The sequence below is a fragment of the Protobothrops mucrosquamatus genome, unplaced genomic scaffold (genome assembly GCF_001527695.2).
Source record: "Protobothrops mucrosquamatus isolate PMUCROS unplaced genomic scaffold, P.Mucros_1.0 scaffold500, whole genome shotgun sequence".
Taxonomy (NCBI): domain Eukaryota; kingdom Metazoa; phylum Chordata; class Lepidosauria; order Squamata; family Viperidae; genus Protobothrops; species Protobothrops mucrosquamatus.
The window spans coordinates 85,641-105,307 of record NW_015386816.1 but is presented as its reverse complement, the minus strand read 5'-3'; the positions used below and the strand labels follow the sequence as shown (position 1 = coordinate 105,307).

The 19,667-nt window shown below is 35.7% G+C and overlaps 1 protein-coding gene across 3 annotated transcripts in view; it reads right to left on the bottom strand.

The window, feature by feature from the left end:
* Window positions 1–2,199, bottom strand: part of SGCZ (sarcoglycan zeta) — a 203,500-nt gene extending 201,301 nt beyond the window's left edge. For all 3 annotated transcript variants that reach the window (XM_015816799.1, XM_029284297.1, XM_029284296.1), the window contains exon 1: window positions 2,005–2,199. In XM_015816799.1, coding sequence (XP_015672285.1) covers window positions 2,005–2,199 — 195 coding nt within the window. The remainder of the gene's footprint in view (window positions 1–2,004) is intronic.
* Window positions 2,200–19,667: the final 17,468 nt, after the last annotated feature.

The following is a 19,667-nucleotide window of genomic DNA, read 5'->3' as shown; positions in this document are numbered from 1 at the left end:
GTCATCACCTAGGAGCACACATATCAGACAACTACAATGTTAATAGCTCCCTTCAATATCCAGTGTTAACAAACCAGAATCTGAATTTGAATTTTGGGGATAGCAAGAAACAATAATGAAAGTGAAATATAACAGCAGTAGAGCAATATGATTTCCTGATAAATTTGATTGTTGCTTTCTTGTTTTTTAATATAACTTTTAAAGTACATTCTTTTTCTATTTCTGCATCTTCCTATCTGGAGAGAGAGAGGGAAAGATGCTGTGTTTTAAGGATGAAGTAACAAAAATTGTAAATATTAGTTTAGATGTCAACTACCGTATATCCAATCTAATTTGATTCAGTATTAAAGTGACAGAGTTAACATTTATCAAATAATTTCTTGAAATTTCATACAAAGTGAACTCACATAAACCTGTTTTTAGTTACAAAGTACATTAGAATTTAAAATGTTATCTGTTAAATTTATTAAAATTTATATGAATAAGTATAAATTTAAGCCCATGTATATAATTTAAGCAAAAAAGCAGACAACAGACTAAAGACAATGTTTTCCCTCTGCTTGCTAAATTCAGATCTCAAGTGTCGTTTTTCTTCTGCACATGTATGAAATCTCACTATGCTTCTTATATCTAAATCACACCCATTACAACACTTTAAATATTTAAGCAGACAGAATGAGAAGGCAGGTAGTGGAGTATGGAATTCACCTTGAAAAAGGAATGCAAGGATGGTTAGTCCTATAAGAGGATGTGGGAAAGAAACTCAGGATTGTCCTGTCTCAATTCTTTTTAGATTAAGAGGTGTGTGTGTGTGTGTGTGTGTGTGTGTGAGAGAGAGAGAGAGAGAGAGAGAGAGAGAGATTCTATACTATACTTTGAACAATAGAGTTCCAATAGTTCTCGTGGGGTCTGTTTCATGATCTACCTTTGAAAGGGTAGACAAGTAATTCTAGTCAAAGTGCCACAGTAATGCCTGTGGTTATTTAGGTTTAATGGGAAATATAAATCCTAATCTACAGTGCTGCATAACCCTAATCCTGTTCTCAATTGCAAGTTCAATGGGCTCAGTTCTTACTTAAAACAAATACTGTGGTCAAGCTAAGAGGTCAAAAGCATTGACTTTAGGGAATTGTTTCCTTTTTCAATCAAACTCATACGTTTGTGCACCAGAAAGAAGTCTGGGACCTGGACGTCAGTGTGAAAAAAAGTAGAGTGCCTTGTAATCTTATATGATTCCCGTGTGTACTGGGATTCTACTAGGAACAGGGAATAAATTAATTTTAAAAACTAAGATTACACAGACACCCCAATAACTCTTCCTATTGGCTTTGTGATTTCTTTTTTTAATATTACTTGTTTTATCATAAGTAAAATACAAAACAAAAAACAAACACAATGAAACAAAATAAAAGCATATATATATGTCGTTCCTTTGTTAATCTGAGCAGTAGGCATTATGCTTTTTATTAGCTCTTCTTCTGGTAATCAAAGTAGTCTGGAGAACCTTTCCAGAGCCATCAATCTTTTGGTAACTCTTTTATTGAGGCCAGGAGGGACGCCATTAACCCAGGCCAATCACTTGGCTTGATCTTTTCCTCTTTATTCCCTTTTTGGGGGATCAATTCCTAAGTTCCAGCCAGAATTGTCATTGCTGAAAGTTCAGAAATAGCTGTCATAATATTTTCTTACAAACTACAAGAATTAATAATGGATACTAATTGGAGCTAGATGGACATAGCATCTATTAGCAATGATGAGCCAGATTGCCCCAGAAATAAAAGTACTATGTTCTATATTCAGAATTAGAATCAATTGGCTTTTCTGCACTTAATAATTAAAAGTGATGAACATTAACAACAGACAAAGAACACTTTATACCACCATTGTTTTACTCCCCAAACCCTCAAAGCTGTTTGAAAACTAAAAGATAATACTAAATAATCATACCAAATTCCTTTAACATTTGTAAACCACATAACCTCCATTTCAAAAAGTGCTACTTACCACTGTGAAATTCATTACTTTCAGGATCCATATTGTCATGGCTAAGTTAACGATCATGGTAACCAATAGCAAGAGGACAAAGAAGTATAAGCACCTCTTTCGCCAGCCATAAATCCCTACTGGATAAAGTTGAGGATTTTCTGTTCTTGGCAGACTATTTTGCTGTGTTGCTAGTATATACTGTTCCCGTGTCATCTGTTAGAAACAACAAGAAGAATGCAAAGCATTAAATATTTATCTGAACAATTAAAATATCCTCAGTTTTTTTTTACTAAGGGAAAAAGATAACTGTTTTTTGTTTTCTGAGAAAATGATTTTTTACACTGTTAGAAGAATTTATTTGGTCTAACTTTCTGAGCTGGGTCAAACATATAGTACAAAATAAACACCAATGTGCTGCTAGAAATAGAGTTTATTCTTTCAACCATGTACAATTGTTGAAGGTAGTCTGCTTCATTAGGGGTTTACCAGTAGAGGTATCTATAATGACAAGCAGGCTTTGATGTTTAGATATACAGATTGAGGAGTTCCTGCTCTGGGCTTTGATCATTTAGATGTGTATTGAGTATTGCCCTAAGGATGGGTGAAGTCTGGGAAGGAAGATCCTCCCTAGGTGTAGATTATTATGATGGGATCTAGCATCTTCCCTTATCTTGAGGGAGCCAGTGAGGTGCTAATCTAAGCTTTAGGATTGTATGCTTATTCAGCAGTTCAGCAAGCTACAAAAGGGGAGTGGGGCAAATGAAAGGCTTTTAACTTCTTTTCTATATAAATTCTAACAACACACAAAGCAAAGCTAAAAGAAACTAAAATAACAAATGTGATTTTTTTGTGACAAAGACATGCATTTCCAGAAAGTGAGCAGATCCACAGAACTGATGTTCACATCTTGATGTCTATGGAGTTTCAATATTTCTCACAACCTACCACATAATAAGTACCTGTTGTAGCTTACATAGATGATCCTGTCCCTTCTTCCTGTTCTTCTCCCTCCCTTTTGCGTTCTTCCCCTAAGCAGCATTGTTATACTACTATCCACTCAATGCTTTCTCTGAATGGGAATATGCCATACCTCTCAGGTCTAGAAATAAAATTTCACAATGGCAAAATAAAGTCCACCTTCAAAGTTGAGCTTGAGTCCTGCTTACTCCATGGGAAGTTCCAGTTAGTTTTAAAAGCAAAAATATGGAAGTGGTTAGTCACTGCCTACTTTTTTTCTTAGCAAGCCTAGAAGCCTGGAATTTCCTGATATTTTCACATCTAAATATCAGCCAGGCCCATTCCTGTTGTTGCTGTTGTTTTTATATCAACCTAGATCAAGTCATTTACCAACAGCAAGGGTCTTCAAACTTGGCCCTTTTATGACTTGTGGATTTCAACTCCCAGAATTCCTCAGCCAGGCACACTGGCTGAGGAATTTCCCAGGAAGGGAAAAGAAGAGGTGAAACATGCAAGAGATGAGCATACAGCTCCAAGATACTTCAATTCCCTAGTATTGCTACTGTATAACATTTAAAAATAAATAATTCAAAATCTTAAACCCAATCATTATATCCTGCAATTTACAACAGTGTAATTAACTCACTTCACAGTAAGTAACTGCTGTCAGAGAACATAAACTACAACAAAAATCTTGCAAGGTTCCAACTTTAAGAATTCAGTTTCTTAGCCATAGAAGAGGGCACAAGTAATTGTTACAGTTCAGCCTGAAAGATAATGGGTCAGCTAACAAGTCTCCCTTAATATTGGTTGAGGCAAAGCCGGTCAATAGGCAACTAACCTTTCATGAATGTGAAAAGGTATGAAATAGAAATGTAATTGGACAGAATCCAGAGCACAGCTCCAATGTCAATTTGCAAAGTAATTCATATTTGTAGATGCAAACATTCACAACAGACTCCTTGTTATAAAGTATATTTACTCAACCGAATAACAGAAATGATCATTTCACATTTTGAAGTCATTAATTCTGAAGTTATTTAAACAAATGAGACAACTTTGAAATGAAGGATTTGAGAATTACATACAAAGTTAAAATACAATTTTTGCAAAACACAGCTCCTGCAAGCCTGATCCTATTATCTGGCAGTGAGGTCACTAATTGGTTTGGATTATAGTAAATGCTTTTCTCTCAGAACAACCTTGTTAAAATTTCCATGTGCATTAATTCAATTTTATCTCTCAGGGATTCCTCCAGTGCACTAACTAGTGGATGATTTTCCATGACTTAAAATAGGGAATTCATGACTACCAATAATGAAAAATTTGTTTGGTCCATATTTTTCATTATACTGATCTTATTTCAACTTCCATGTACTATCTATGGATCAGGACACGATTATCCTTCAGATTATACAATTTTCCAAGTGTTGCTATACAATTTTTGGCTTAAAAATAATTTAGAAACAGTGTGTTTTACTACATTATTCATATATCCCCAAGGAATTATCACATTTGCTTTTCATTCACAAAATGAAGGAAAATATGATGGAAAGATTGCATGCACATAAACTTGCCATGGGCTGTAAAGGCTGACAATATTTTGCAGAAAATATTTTTCTCTTAGAATGTGAAAATTCTTGTCAGGCTGAGAGAACATATAGGGGTAACGTTATATCTTTAAATGTATTTTATTGTGCTAAAAGCACTGTCTAATGCATGGATGTCAAACTTGATCACATCACGTGATGTATCGTGATGTTTTTTTGCCTTTGCAGAGCTGGGGTGGGTGTGGTCTGTGCGTGATGCATCCGCCCCTTGGGTTGCCAGTTTGACACCCCTGATCTAATGGTATTTTGTACACAGTCAAACTTGTCTGCCTACCTTCAAATGAACCAATGATAAATGAACTAATTTATTAATTATATCATTGACTAGTGAGGACTCGCTGATTTATAGGAAAATATCAAGCTAACATCAAGACTGAGTTACAATCAACACTTAGAAATAATTTAAACCAATGATTACTCATATTAATCTTCAAAAGCTAATACTATTATTAGCTTTAAAAGTGGGCAGAAAAGTTAGATCCCTTAATTCAGGGATCTTCAAACTTGGCGCTTTTATGTCTTGTGAACTTCAACTCCCAGAATTCCTCAGCCAGTGTGCCTGGCTGAAGAATTCTTGGAGTTGAAGTCCACAAGTCATAAAAGGGCCAGGTCTGAAGACCCCTGCCTAAATTCAACAAGGTATGCTCTCCAAAGCACACTGATGGCTACTGTTAGAGTAGAAGAATGAAAATAGTCTCTTCATTTATAAGTACAGCGATGTGATCAGCAGATACAGACTTACATTTGAATGTAGGAGGACAAAGCACAAATCTGTTTAGCTGAGCCACACAGAACTGTCAATGATGTGATAGGAAGTATTTTATGGATTGACGTTGGGGCATAAAATGGGTACCTGCTCCCAAGTCTGTGAGTTTATGTGCCATTTATTCTTTCAGTGTCAAGGGAATGTGATAATCCATACTGGTTTTTTTTTATTAGTCACTATGCCGTGACTGGCTTAGAGGAGAGTGAGAAAAACTTAAGGTTTTGCAGTAGTGATAGTAGCAAACAATTAACTTTTGTTTTGTAGGGTTCTTTTTACATACCCACTGATAGGGAAAAATAATAATCCCATGTTAAAGAGCTCTGAAGAAGTTTTAAAAGGTAAATGAGAGAAATATAGAAAAGGAAAGTGAAGCAGAATGAGAGGGAAGAAAGTTCTGCTTGAAGACAAGACTGTCTAAAACCCTAAATAGTGGCATTCCTTTTGGGAGACAGTGTATTCCCTAATCAAGGAAGCAGTACCTCTTGACAGCTGCTCTGCAGGCTTCAGCTTTCAGATTTGCTGACTTCTACCACCAGTTCCAACAACTTGATTCAGCTGGACAAGATGGGGCATTATTTGTAAAACAGATCAATGGGAAAAATCAAAAGGTTGAGGATTATGGCTCATCATAAAAAGGTTGAAGATTATTTCCCATGAAAATAATGTCCACTTCTCTCAGGGAATCATCTTAACAGAGCATTGTCAAAGGAAAAACCTATGTATATAGAATATTTCTAAGTAAGTAGATTTTCTCAGATCCTGGAACCTGGATGTTGCAGTTTGCTGTAGGCAGGGATACTTTAGTGTACAAGTTTTCTTGCCTCAAACACATTTATCAGCTTGTAAAGATGGGATCTTGGCTAAAGGGATGCCCTTTGATTGTTACAATATTTATTCATTTGTCCATCCATCCATCTGTATCATGCCTCTCCCAAGGAGGCTAGCAACGTATGTTTTTCACATGCTGAGGGAGAAAAGACCAAACATAACTCCAAAAGAGTTGAGTCCTGGAGTAATGTAGGAGAAAACTATCTCCATGAACCAGAAAAATATATAAAGGGAATACATTAAATAAGGAAGACATCCTACTTTTTTGTATGAATTATAAGTGCCATGCTCCTTGCTAACCTCTAATGGACACTGTTCATAGTTTATTCTCAATAAAAATAAAAAGCAGAAAGGGGAGAGAAAGAAAGGATGGCTTTATCTGTTGTGCTTCTCACTTTCACTGAGACTCAGGAACCTCCAGGGGAGAATTGTTCACAGTTTTCAATTAAAATAATTCTATTCTTCATTTTAAACTAGTCTCAGTGCATGGCACTTTAGACAGTTAATAACTGAAAATGTCACGGTACTTGTCTTTGCTAGATTACTAATCATTTGGTACTTAGTAAAATTGCTTTAATGAGTTCTAGATTAATTTTTACATTACCCCTTCTTTTCTGTCTTCTTCCTTTTACTGTAATAGAAAGTTATTATCTGTTCTGGATGCTCACCTGCATTTTTATAGAAGGAAAAATCTTTAGTATTAACAACTGAAATATAGATGTTTGCTAGTTTGATATAATTTTAATCATTAAGAAACCCAATTAAAAATGAATGATTTTGATCTTTCACTGTAACAAATATTATCTCATATTTAGTAATACAACCCATAAACACACACTTTTGCAAAAGCACTGGCATGCAAGGCTATGTCTATACCAGTCATTGGCCTTATTTTCAAATAAAGTTAATACAAAAATACTATTTCTACAAGTGAAATTGAATCACTCACTTGAAAAATATTTAACTACCAGAGCATATAAAAAGCAATATAATATTGAAAAAGGTAGGAGGAAAGAACAACCTATCATTAATCTACATCAATTTCTTTAAAATGCCATCAGCAATATGTTCTATTATTTAGTCAGTCTGCAATTTTAATAACTGTCTGGAAATTCATATCTGCTTCTGTGTGCAGTTTCTCCAATCTACAGTTTTGATCCTGAAATACTTCAATAAACATAAATTTATAATCATTTTTCCCATGCACACATTTTGCATGCAAAATTTTGAGGATGAAAATTGTATTACAAAATTTGGAGAAAGGCAAAGTGCAAAGAAGGACTTCCCACATACAAATTATAGAATACAGATTAATTACCAAATAAAAATATAAATTAAATTGGTTAAATTAAAAATGAGGAGCAAATAAACAAATGCCATTTTCTTTTGGGTGTTCTGCCTGAGAACTATTACAAAACTATTAGAAAAGTGCAAATTAGTAAACATTGCATAATGGGAAAGGAATAAAACCTGGACAGTTCTTTGGTATTTTTTTAAATAATAATTTACAAAGATGTAAAAAAACCAAAGAAGCATAAAATAAGAAATAGAAAAAGTTATAAAAGGAAATAGTGAAGAATAACAAAAAAAGGAAGAAAAAGATATATAACTAAGTGACTTTCAATTTTCTTCACAGGAGACAGTTATTGAGTATTGATTGCCACTCTTCACCCCACCCCCCCAAAATAAAAAAAAAATAAAAATCAAACTTTCTAAAAGTATTGGAGAAGAACATCAATTGATTAAATTACTGAGTTTGATTAGAAGTTTTGGATAACAATACAAGTTGAAGCAAAAACTCAGGATACAGAATTTTAACCGAGTGTAGTCATGCTGTATGTATGTGATAATTTATTTTGTCTAGTTTAAAATACTTCTACTATGCAGCCTAAGAACTGATATGTTTACCCTACAGTAATTAACTAATGTATGCCATGTTCATTCATATTCTAAAATTTCATTTAGGCTAAAACAATAACACTATTGTTTTCCTTCTCAGCATGCATGAATAAGTTTTCAGTGGTACGTACATGAAGGTGACACAAATATCAAACAATGAAGAATTACTGATAACTTTTATACCATCTCCAGTGGGATTCTTGATGTTGAATGAAAACTCCAAACAGTGAGGGAGATATTACCAGCAAAATCTTTACATCTAAAAACCTTCATATAAAAAAGAAGAGCATATTATTGGGGTGGGGATTGCTCATAATCATTATTTGGAAATATTGACCCAACAATTAATGCAAATAATTCCCATCAAAGTGGATGATTTTTGCAAATACAAATTGAAAATTGAACTCTCCTTAAGTAGGATGATACAAATGATTCAACATATTCCCCTGTGATAAATGATGCCATGAATTGGGGGCATAAAATGTACATAAATAATATTCAATATTTTCTTCAAGAATGCAAAAGTCTGTAAGAGTTTTCAACTGAGTATATAAGACTGCATATGACTTCAAAAGCCTTGACAATTACTGCTAGAAATAGCCAGACATTATGCTCCAACTCTAGGTTTTAATGTGATAGTGAATATAATATCTGAAGAGGTTAAATGTTTAAATAACTTCAAATGTTTTTTTCCTTCCTGTATCCACTATTTTTTGTAGTATGGATTTAAGTATTTCACTCAGCTAAGTGTGACTCCAGGCTGTAAAAAGGTTTTTTCCACCTTATTTATCCAATCAGAAGCTAAAATAAAGTTATCTGTACATGTCTAAATAATTTCTTTTGAATTATAACAACAAGAGTCAGCCTGTAGCTTCATATCCATCCGTATTTAACTCAAATTGTTATTAATTGTTACTAGCATAAACAGTGAATGAACTGGACCATGGAACTCATCACAATAGCTCAGGGAGAATCTTTACAATATATAACTAAGGTAGAACTGCACACATGTGACAAAATATGTGAAAAGTGGGTCCCCAGGAAGGAGGGACACATTCCAGGGGAATGAGAAGCTACTTAGCCCAAATTATGAGAAAAAGAGGGTGAAGACAGCCCCTCCTTAATAGTTCACAGAAAATATAGTAGATGCAGATAGCAGAGCCCTCAGTCTGGCAAGATTTTGTCTGTAGGTGTGAAACTTCTTCTGTCAGTTCTGTTCCTTCTATCTCTGCCATTCATGGGCAACCCTTTTTCTCTTCAACATCCTACTATTTTTCCTCATTGTGTAACACAGAACATTAATTAAACTTGAAGATGAAGCATTATTCTGCACTACTTGCTGGCTGGCAACTTACTGATTGTGGGGTAATATGTATCACACGGTGAAGCTGATGGTGCATAACAGCTCTGGAATCCTGATTTCTGAGGCTGTAGACTCATAAATACATACATTATGTATAAGAAATGGCACAATATTTGGGGCACAATAAACATACTGTCAACACTGCTAACATACTTTTAAATGTATCTAAATATAAACTGGCTAGCTATTCTCCATTTTTTTGATTGATTTGCAAAATCAAATAAATATATTTATCAGAATCAAACAACATGAATTTAACTAGAATTATCATGTTCTATACACAGGTAATGAAACTCAAGGTATCTGACTCTTTGTCAGGGCTTTGTTTCCTTTGTCTATCTTAGAATTGTTTAAAATATAATTTTATTTTGTTATGTTGAGTATTTTTATATCGATAACTAAATCCTGCAAGATAAAGATAATAGTGTCATCAGGACAGATCTTAGATGCAGGGTCCCACCCCAGGGAGAATGAGCAAAAGTAGGTTACCAAAGGAACCCAAGCTAGCTTTCCATACTTTATTGCAAGTGAGTAAATGTTAAAGCCACTTTAGTAGTCTGGTAGTGAAAGGACCAGGCTAGAAACTGGCTGACCATGAGTTATAGTCCTGCCTTAAGCTTAAAAGCTAGCTGGTGGCTTTGGCCAGTTATTCTCTCTCAGCCAAACCCACCTCACACGGTTATTGTTTTGGAGAAAATAGGATCTCCATACATTACAAGATCCTAGGTTCTTGGGAACAACTCAATGTAAAGGTCAGCATCAGTTACAGAACAGCTTACATCCTGCAGCGATATCTCTAATATCATCAACATCCACATCTACCTATCCCTGTTCCTTGGAAAGGACTCGCTAGGCAAACAAAAATGTCAAATCTAGCCAACATCTGGCAGACTGTGCAACAAATCATAACAACAACAACAACAATAATAATAATAATAATAGTAATAATAATAATAATAATTGTTCTGGGCCCATCAGTTAGATAGATCTGTATGTTAGAATGTTTGGCATTTATTGGGTTAACTGCTGTCTCCTTAAGAGATGGCTTATGGGTAATGTAGTTTAGTTATTCAGTGAATCCCATTGTTAACAAGTCTGTAGGAGGAGCTACTAAAGTTCATCACAGGATATCCTGGCTATGGGCCAGTTTGGATTTCTTTGTCTGAGATAAACATGGGGCCACCGCAAGACTCAGATGGTCCGATTCCACCTTAGAAGTTGGTATGGAGGAAGTATTGATTTCTTACCTATAAAGATGAACAGATGTACAATATCCAGAAGAAACAAACATAACTGCAAGTATTTCTTTCTGAATAAATGTCTGATTTACAATCATCTTTATTGAATTATCTGTATGATCTGGGATTGCAAAGCATTTTAGTTCTGGATCAGAACAATAATAATAATAAGACAGGCAACAGCCACACATAACACCCCAGACTTAACAACTTTAGATAAGAAAGACAAAAAAGTCTGGATGGTGGCTGTGGCAGTATCTGGAGACAGCAGAATAGAAGAGAAACATCTGGAGAAGATAAAAAAAATACAAAAATCTACAAATAAAAATAGAATGATTGTGGCAGAAACAAGCAAAGGTTGAACCAATATTACTTCCTGCACCACTATCTTGGTGCACTCCCAAAACAACTGGAGCACCATTTGAATACCATTACAGGAAAGAACTATCACAGAAGCAAAATGAAGAGTGTATCTCCCATAAATAATATTATAAGATATAACTTACAGAAACCTGTATCAGATTGGTCACCCCTTGGGGCAAAAAGGACCATGCCAGATGGAGTTTCGGTAAATCTGATGACAAATGAGCTACTGGACTCAGGACCATTGGTTGAGTAACTAGGGCCAGCAGGTGCAGGACAACTGGGAGAAAAGGTGTTTACCCATTGCAAATATGAAAAGACTGAAAAGAAAGAAATAATGATATGCTATTACAAATTAAATCAGATTAAAAAAACCCAATTGCAGTGGCAAAAGAAAGCAAGAATGATACCAATAGTAATAGTGCTGCTTTCAGGTTTTTTTCCTTTTCTTCCTTGTCCTGAAGGAATCCTGAAATACTTGTGATAACAAGATGCAACTGTTAGCTAACAGGACAAGATGGCAACCCGGGGGAAAAACAAGAAGAAGTATTGATAGTAATGTGATCCCCTCTAGTTAAGCAACCCCTCCCTACTTCCATCCAGAGCAACTAGTTCCCCAATCCCAAGAGCAAGCTACATAAACGGTTATATACTCTATAAAACAAATGGACATCATAGGAACAGTTTGTCTTTCATTATAAGGTAGTTGGGAAGAATTTTCTAACTATCTCATCCCATCTTCGGATCTCTGAAGAAGCAATATTCAGCTATATCACTCACCCCACCAATGAATAAAATCATAACTTAAGCTTACTTACTTTAAGCTATTTCAAATCCAGCAAATAAAGCTTTATCCCTTCACTGTCTGATTAAAGTACACACATTTGCAAAAGCAGAATTAACAAAACAGTTTTACAGGATGCTGTACAGTACTTGAAAAGGCATGCAAATGCTAAGTAAACATTTATTAAGAGCCCAGCAGTTAAGAAATTTAATGCCACTTTCCCCTCAATTTTCAGTTCAGCCTGAAAATTGCTGTGGTTGGGGCTAACCAGCCTCCTAGCATTCAAGCTGTTCACATACAGAGATTTATTTGTCCCTCCACCAAGATCATCGCCTTTATGCCCAGAGATACAATATAATCCCTGCTTCCAAGGTGTGCACAGACTGCTGTTTTTACTGAGATTTCCCAGGAGTCAAAGAAAAATGATTGTCCGGAAGCGTTGTCTTCAAATGACAAGATGGATAGAGTCTTCCTTATCATTTATTGCCACATTGTAGTACTACCACATAGCTTTACGCATAGGCATTTGTTGTTAAATAATTCAGAGAGTTTCTCTCTAAGCCTCAATGAGAACTCAGTTCTAACTTCATTTAAAACTGATATTTTCAGATTACATGCCAAGAAAACTTAAAACTCAAAAAGTTTGGAGCTAGCCAAAGATCACTGATTATGATTTTCCTCTTCAATGCAAATGTGCAGAGGAGGAGTGTGTGGCATGCTCCTACCACACAAAGCCTCCCTGCTCAAGAAGAATCTAAAGTTGCTGCAGTTTTCCTTACATTCAACCAGAATGACCAATGTTGAAAGTTGTTGGAAAATCTAGCTCAATAATAGTTTCATTTCCATACTTGGTCCCAATAATTGGGTGACAAAAATCCATTCCAGAAAAGCTCTATAAACCACAAAGAAAAAAAAACCATAATATTTTACAACAACTAAATTTAAAAGATTGAATTTTTAAAACTTCTCCACAACATAAACTAACCCACTATTTTTCCCCATCGATGCCGATAGTGTTTATGTCAGCATGGCTCTTATGATGCTGCAATTTGCTTGGACGTATCCTGTCAAGAGAATTCCATTTTCCTGCTAAGTCAATACAATTAGATTACTATCAAGACTTCATTACAGCTACAGGCAGGACAGTCACTGAGGTATACAATTTTCACCCTACGATGCCAGAATTGCTAGCACTTACTGGAACAATTGTCCATAAAAGGACAATAAATGCATTTCTCTTAAGTATTGTTTTCCAATACTTTTATAGCACTTAAAGGCAAAAGGAGTTAAGTAGGAGAAACAACTGCAAATTAGATACTGCTATTAGTTTTACCACTTAGTGAGAACATTTACTGAAACCCTGTATTTAACATATTTAATTGTAATGCATGCCATATAATCACATTCATGGCATGCACTCAGGAATATATTCTTAAAAGTTTGAATCAGGACTAAATGCTGGTTATATAAATACTTCTTGTTGCAACAGGGCAAGGCAGTATCTGTGAAAATAAATTCAGTGCATTTTACCTAGTACACATACTACTGTGGCTGCAAATATAAGTCTTGTATACGTTTTTGGTTTTAGAAATGTAATTAATCAATTGCATTTTGGCACATTGAAAATAACCAAGTAAGCATCAAGTATATGCATGCTTCTTTAATACCACTTCTTGTAGGTACAAGCATTTATTTGTATTTATAAGATTAATAAGCTGTACTAAATTAAATAAAGAGAAAATACAGAGGAGGATACTATAAGGAATATTGAGACTCTTAATTTTGTCTTGTAATTGGAATAACAATGAAAACCAACAATGAAAGTATACTGTATAGAGTTGCTTAGACAATCACCAGATTTCTAGGAAGGACTTATATTATTATTCAGAATGTTATGAAATAGGCAGTTTAGCTGTGCTTTTCTTTTTGTATTCTTTACCAATCAAATGCTCTGGTGCAGTTGTACAAGGGTTCCTTACAACCACTCCTCCCAACTGTCACAGCATCCACATGGTCATGGGACCAAAATTCAGGTGCTTGGCAACCAGGATGTAATTACAGTGGTTGCAACATCCTGCGGTTACGTAACTGCCATTTGAGATCTTCCCAGACAGCTTCTAACAAGCAAAACATTGGGGGAAGCTGCATCCACTCAATAACCAAATGGTTTATTTAACAACTCCAGTGATTCATTTATCAATTGTGGCAAAAAAAGGTTATAAAATCAGGCACAAATCGTTTAACAACAACCTTGCTTAGCAACAGAAATTCTGCTTCCAGTTGTGGTCGTAAGTTGAAAACTACTCGTATAGAGTTCCTTACACAGTTGTTTTAATATAAGCAGTGTGTGTTTCTATATTTTAGTTTCCCAAAAAACCAAATCTTTGTTACAAACCAAAATCCATGATAAATAAATCCAAATTACAGAAAGAGATTTATAACAAAAAGGATAGACTTGTTTGGTTGTCCTTTGCTGTCCTTTCCTATTTTGGCCATTTGAATTCTAAAAAGAGTCAAGCTGTTTCTAAACCTGTCTTTGAAATGCATACTATTCTTTGAGATTTGAAATTTCTTCATCAAAAATTATCAGCTTATCAAAGTTTGTGCAGATGACTTTCTCCAACATTCTATTTCAAAATGGAAATTATTAAACTAAACTCTTCATTCTCTTTCATTTTCTAAATCATACAGAAATTATAGCTAGCCAATTTGGCTTTTACTTTATCCATTGGCAACTTTGATTCTCTTCTCTTTGATGAACACTTGCTTGCTGGAATGATTCCTCCCCCCCCCCCACACACACACACTATTGTAGCAAGTACAATTGTCTTTCCTTTATGGAACTAGCATCATAGAGTTAAAAAGAGCCACTTAGGCTATTGAATCCAATACCCTGCTTGGGGGAGAAATCCAGTTTAAAGCATCCACAACAGATGGTTGTGTAGCCTTCATGTTCAATGAAGAAGAACCACCAACTGTCCAAGTAGTTAGTTCCACTATCAATTTATTAGGAAGTATGTGTGACATTCGGCTGGAATCTGCCTTCTTGAAAGCTAACTCCATTGTTTGTGCTTTGGGTCTAGAATGAATACCAGGCTCTTTTGCATGACATCCTTTCGGATATTTGACAAGTACCATTATATTCCTTTTATGACATATTTTCTCATGCCATACAGTACATTTCTCAGTCATTCTTTATACAGATTAGTTTTAGTGCTCTGGTCATTTCATTATTTTTTCCCCCTTAATCTGTTACAAATTCCTTGAATATTTCTTTGATGGAATTCCCCAAACTGAACACAATATTTAAGGAGGAGTCTGACAGCAGAATAGAGTGATTATTTCCTGTAATTTGGAAATCATAGTTGTGATAGAGCCTAAACATATTGTTCATATTCAGTTGGCAATCAACTCCTATTCCAAGTTTTATCAAACCTGGTATTCCCCCCTATGTCTTTGATTTTAATTTCTTAAGTGAAAAATTTGGCCCTTGTTTGTTACTTTTCATTCTGTTACTTGTGAACCATTGTTTCAATCTATCATGATTACTTTAAATGTTATTTATCCTTTAGGAATTGTGAGAGTTAATCCTCGGAGGGTTTCAAAAAGAAAAAAGAAAAGAAAGAAAAAAACCCACCCTGATAACAGTGTCGGTCATTGCCAAAGTAGGAGACAAATAGAAACTTGCTCCAAACTGAGGTCATCCAGTCATTTGCACAGCTTGAGGGGAAGAAAGATGGATAAAAATATGAATGTTCATTTCACTATAACTATTACTTCCATTTGATCCACAGCAGCTGCTAAAATTATTTTGTAATAGCTTTTTGGTTTTGGGATGGATTCTTGTATGCCCGTTTACTGTTTTATTTTGAACACACAGTATCTAAAAAAGCTCTTTTTGTTATGTTCTTCTCTGATCTGAATTTTTTCTGTTTTCCATTTCTATTTTTGTTTGTTTGATTGTTTGTTTGTTTTGTTTTCCAGCTCTATAGTTTCAGGCAGGCTGTTCTCTTCCTCTGGCATGGTCCTCTTTCCATTTCCTGGATTTTTCTTTGGTTTGTTTTTCAGATGTTTACTGGACACACTAGCAGCTTCTGTGGTCCCCATTTTCATTCTTCACCAGAATTATTTCTAACTGACCTTTACACTCCTCATTCTCTGCAAACTTTCATCTCTTGAGATCCTTTTTCCATAAATGGATCTTGACATGGGTTCCTATTTATTACTGTGCTACCTTAAATCTACTTCTTCAAATTCCAAAATACTCTTCTCATTATATTTCCTTTAAGATTAACTCCAGCATTACACTGACAATTTCTATCATTAAACTTTCAATTTTTCATTACAGGGCTTGGCAACAGCAACAGTTTTTGATTAGCAGAAATGGGCATCACTCTATTAATTCCACATTAAGGTGTTTTTCTGCTTCATTTCTGAAGTACTTTTTCCCACTTTTCTAGCCTTTCTGCTTATTTTGGACATATAATTCTTGCAGGTACCCCTTCATATTATTGCATATTCCTGACCAAATATATAGGAAAGTTGTCTCCTTCTTATCAAGCATGCAGTTCTGAGACAGATATAGATGGAACAGTGAAGGAAGATGAGGATATTTGCCTAGACAACAAAATCAACTGGTGAACAATGGAGTACAAAGGACATAGCTAGATTGTAGTCACACCTGCAGGTCATTGTTTAATTGATACAATTAAGTAAAGGTTTACCATAGTTTTTAAAATTACTAGAGCTATCTTTACATAAATACTGTAACAATGTTTATAGCTGAAGGTTGCTGGTCCAAACTGTCTGAAATATGTTTTTGAATTACTAGTTTTCTTTCCCTAAATTTCCTACTGTTTCCCTTATTTCACTTCACTTCGCTTCGCTTCGCTTCGCTTCGCTTCGCTTCCCTACCCTACCCTACCCTACCCATTCCTTAGTAGGTGCACAGTATCTAAGGCTGGAGCCATGTAAAGAAACATTTCCCGTGTGTGTGTGTGTGTGTGTGTGTGTGTGTGTGTGTGTGTGTGAGAGAGAGAGAGAGAGAGAGAGAGAGAGAGAGAGAGAGAGAGTCTGACAGAGAGAATCCTAGAAAAACACTTATTTTAGATTTTACTGTACATTCTCAACTGACAGTTCCAATTAAGGGAACAGATTATTTCCTATTCCTCTTCTCCTCACTGATTCTACCACGTGGAAGAATTTTCTATCCTTCAAGCAATTCCCCAACTGCCACTGCTAGACCATTTCATTGCAGAAGCTTGAACAGTTTTCAAATGATTAAAACTTGGCATTAGGGAGGACACCCTTGTATGTGCTATTAAACAAAAAAACATATTTATTTATCTAGTTATGCATCCATTATGTACAAAATGTGCATAATGGATGAATAACTCCAAATGGATGTATCCATTATGCATCCAAAATGTACAAGCAAGTACAAAGCACCCTGCTGGGATCTCCCCTATCAGGCCTCATAGCAGAAGCAGCCATGCAATGACTTGAATCCATAGCTCTACCCACCATCCAACCAAAATTCTGGATATGTTACATTGATGACACCTTTGTCATCATCAAACACTCCCAATTTGAAGAAATACACCAACTACTTAACAACATATTCCTTGGGATCAAATTTATATGTGAAGAGGAAACAAACAACAAACTCCCATTCCTTAAAATTAATGTAAGGAGACTGGACAATGGAGAATTGGAAACCTGTGTCTACTGCAAACCTATGCACATGGATCAGATCCTCAGCTTCACAACCAACCCACCACACACAAAAGAAGCTGTGTCCAGATCCTCTTCAGAAGGGCCAGGACACACTGCATCACCACAGCACTAAGAAAAGCAGAGGAGAAATGGCTGCTTGATGTCTTTCTCTGTAATCACTATCCCCAAAACTTTATATTCCAACACACAGCACCCAAACCACCACACACCACATAGCTGACCACCACACAAAAACGAACCCTACCATACAGAAAAGGGGTGTCAGAAATGATAGCTAGAATTCTCCAACCCCTAGGTATAGTGATAGCCCACAAACCCACAGCCACACTCCACCAGGAATTATTTAGAACCAAACACAAGACACAGAAAGATGAAAGAAGCAATGTCATCTACAAAATAAACTGTAACAATTGCAACCACTTCTACATGGGACAAACATCACATCAATTAAAAACCAGGATCCATGAACACCGGCTAGCAGTCAAATGCCACGATCCCAATTCCCTAATCACTACCTACACTGACACCAAACAACACCAGTTCAATTAGAACAACACTAAAATTATCGGCCACACTACCATCTATCATGCTCAGGAGTTCATCGAAGTCTAGCACTCCACAAGCAATTCCATCAACAGACAGATTGTTCTATAACCAGCACATGAGCTCCTCAGAATCCAAATCAATTGAACAGACATCCGGAGACCAACCCTCAAGCCCCTCTCCCCCCCAGCAGTTCACCTTACAATGACCCTGACCTGATATAATCTCCCCATCACAAGTTCCATTACCAGGCTCCCACTGCTGACACACTCCTGACCCACTAATGACCCTGACCTGAAGTACCTCTCCATCACAAGCCTCTGTCTGATGACTCACATTGGCCCATCACAAGACCCTCACTTGACACTCCCACACCTGAAGTAGAACATTGACACAGACATCCACTAAACACTACTGAAGATGTTACCTAGCCTGGTAATGAAACATTAGGAAACCAACCCACAAGCTCAGAGAATGAACCTTCACCCTCATGCATCCATTATGTTTTTTTATAATAATGTCTCTGTGATGCTTTACTTTCTGAGAATATATTAATTTAAACATGGATCCCAAATCAAACATATCCAATTTGTGGCTGTATGTGTGTGTATTTTGAAGTTATATTACTAAACTTGTGCATGTCTATATGGATGAAGGGCTGTTACAAACTTGCAAGCATGCCCTCTAAAAAAGGAGTCTGTCAATTGACAATGCTATATTATTTTTTTAAGAATATTGACATTTCTGGAGGAGAAATGGCTCTCAGCCATACCTAAATCTTGATAAATTGCCTGTTGAAAGAAATAAATGAACACATTTCTGATGAAATGATTTCTCCATCAAAGAATTTGACAGTTTTACTGAGTTATGGGTAATATCTCTTCACACACTTTCATTGCTGACTGTGGTTATGTTGATTAAAATATTCATCCAAAATATTTATTCAGAGCAGTCAATAATTCTACTCATTGAAACATAAAATATTGAAGCTTTTGCTTGTAATCTTAAATAACATATGAGGTCTGCAGAAACCTAATTCATATCTGCATGTTTACACTGGTGTGCCTTATGTTCTTTCTATTGATTTTCAAGATAGTACATCTTTTTATGTCAATGCAACTGATTTAGTACATTTGTGTATTAAAGATTTTGGTTTGTACGATTCATTGTCCAATACAATGAAAATCATATGATTATTTACTTATCAACTACTATGTGATAAAATCATACTGGAGAAAATTAAAATGCATGTGATGACCCAGGGCCCCGAACGGAGGCAAAGCAATTAGCTGGACAAAATAATTGTCTTTGTAAGCACTGCCAACGTTCACCCAACAGCCCCCACATATGCTGGCACAAGTTCAATAAAACAGTCAATGGAGTTAAACAGTTCTTTAAAGTAAAACAGATAACAAACAAAGTATGATCTTTTCAACGCCCAGCTTGCCTGTAACCTGCAAACTGCAAAACTGAAGACAGAAAGGAAAACTCAGCAGGAAACAAACTTGATCCAAAATACAAAGAGTCCAGGTACAAGAGCTCACATCACAAGAGTTCACGTTTGTTCCCGGCAAATGCCCCACTCCACAGCGTC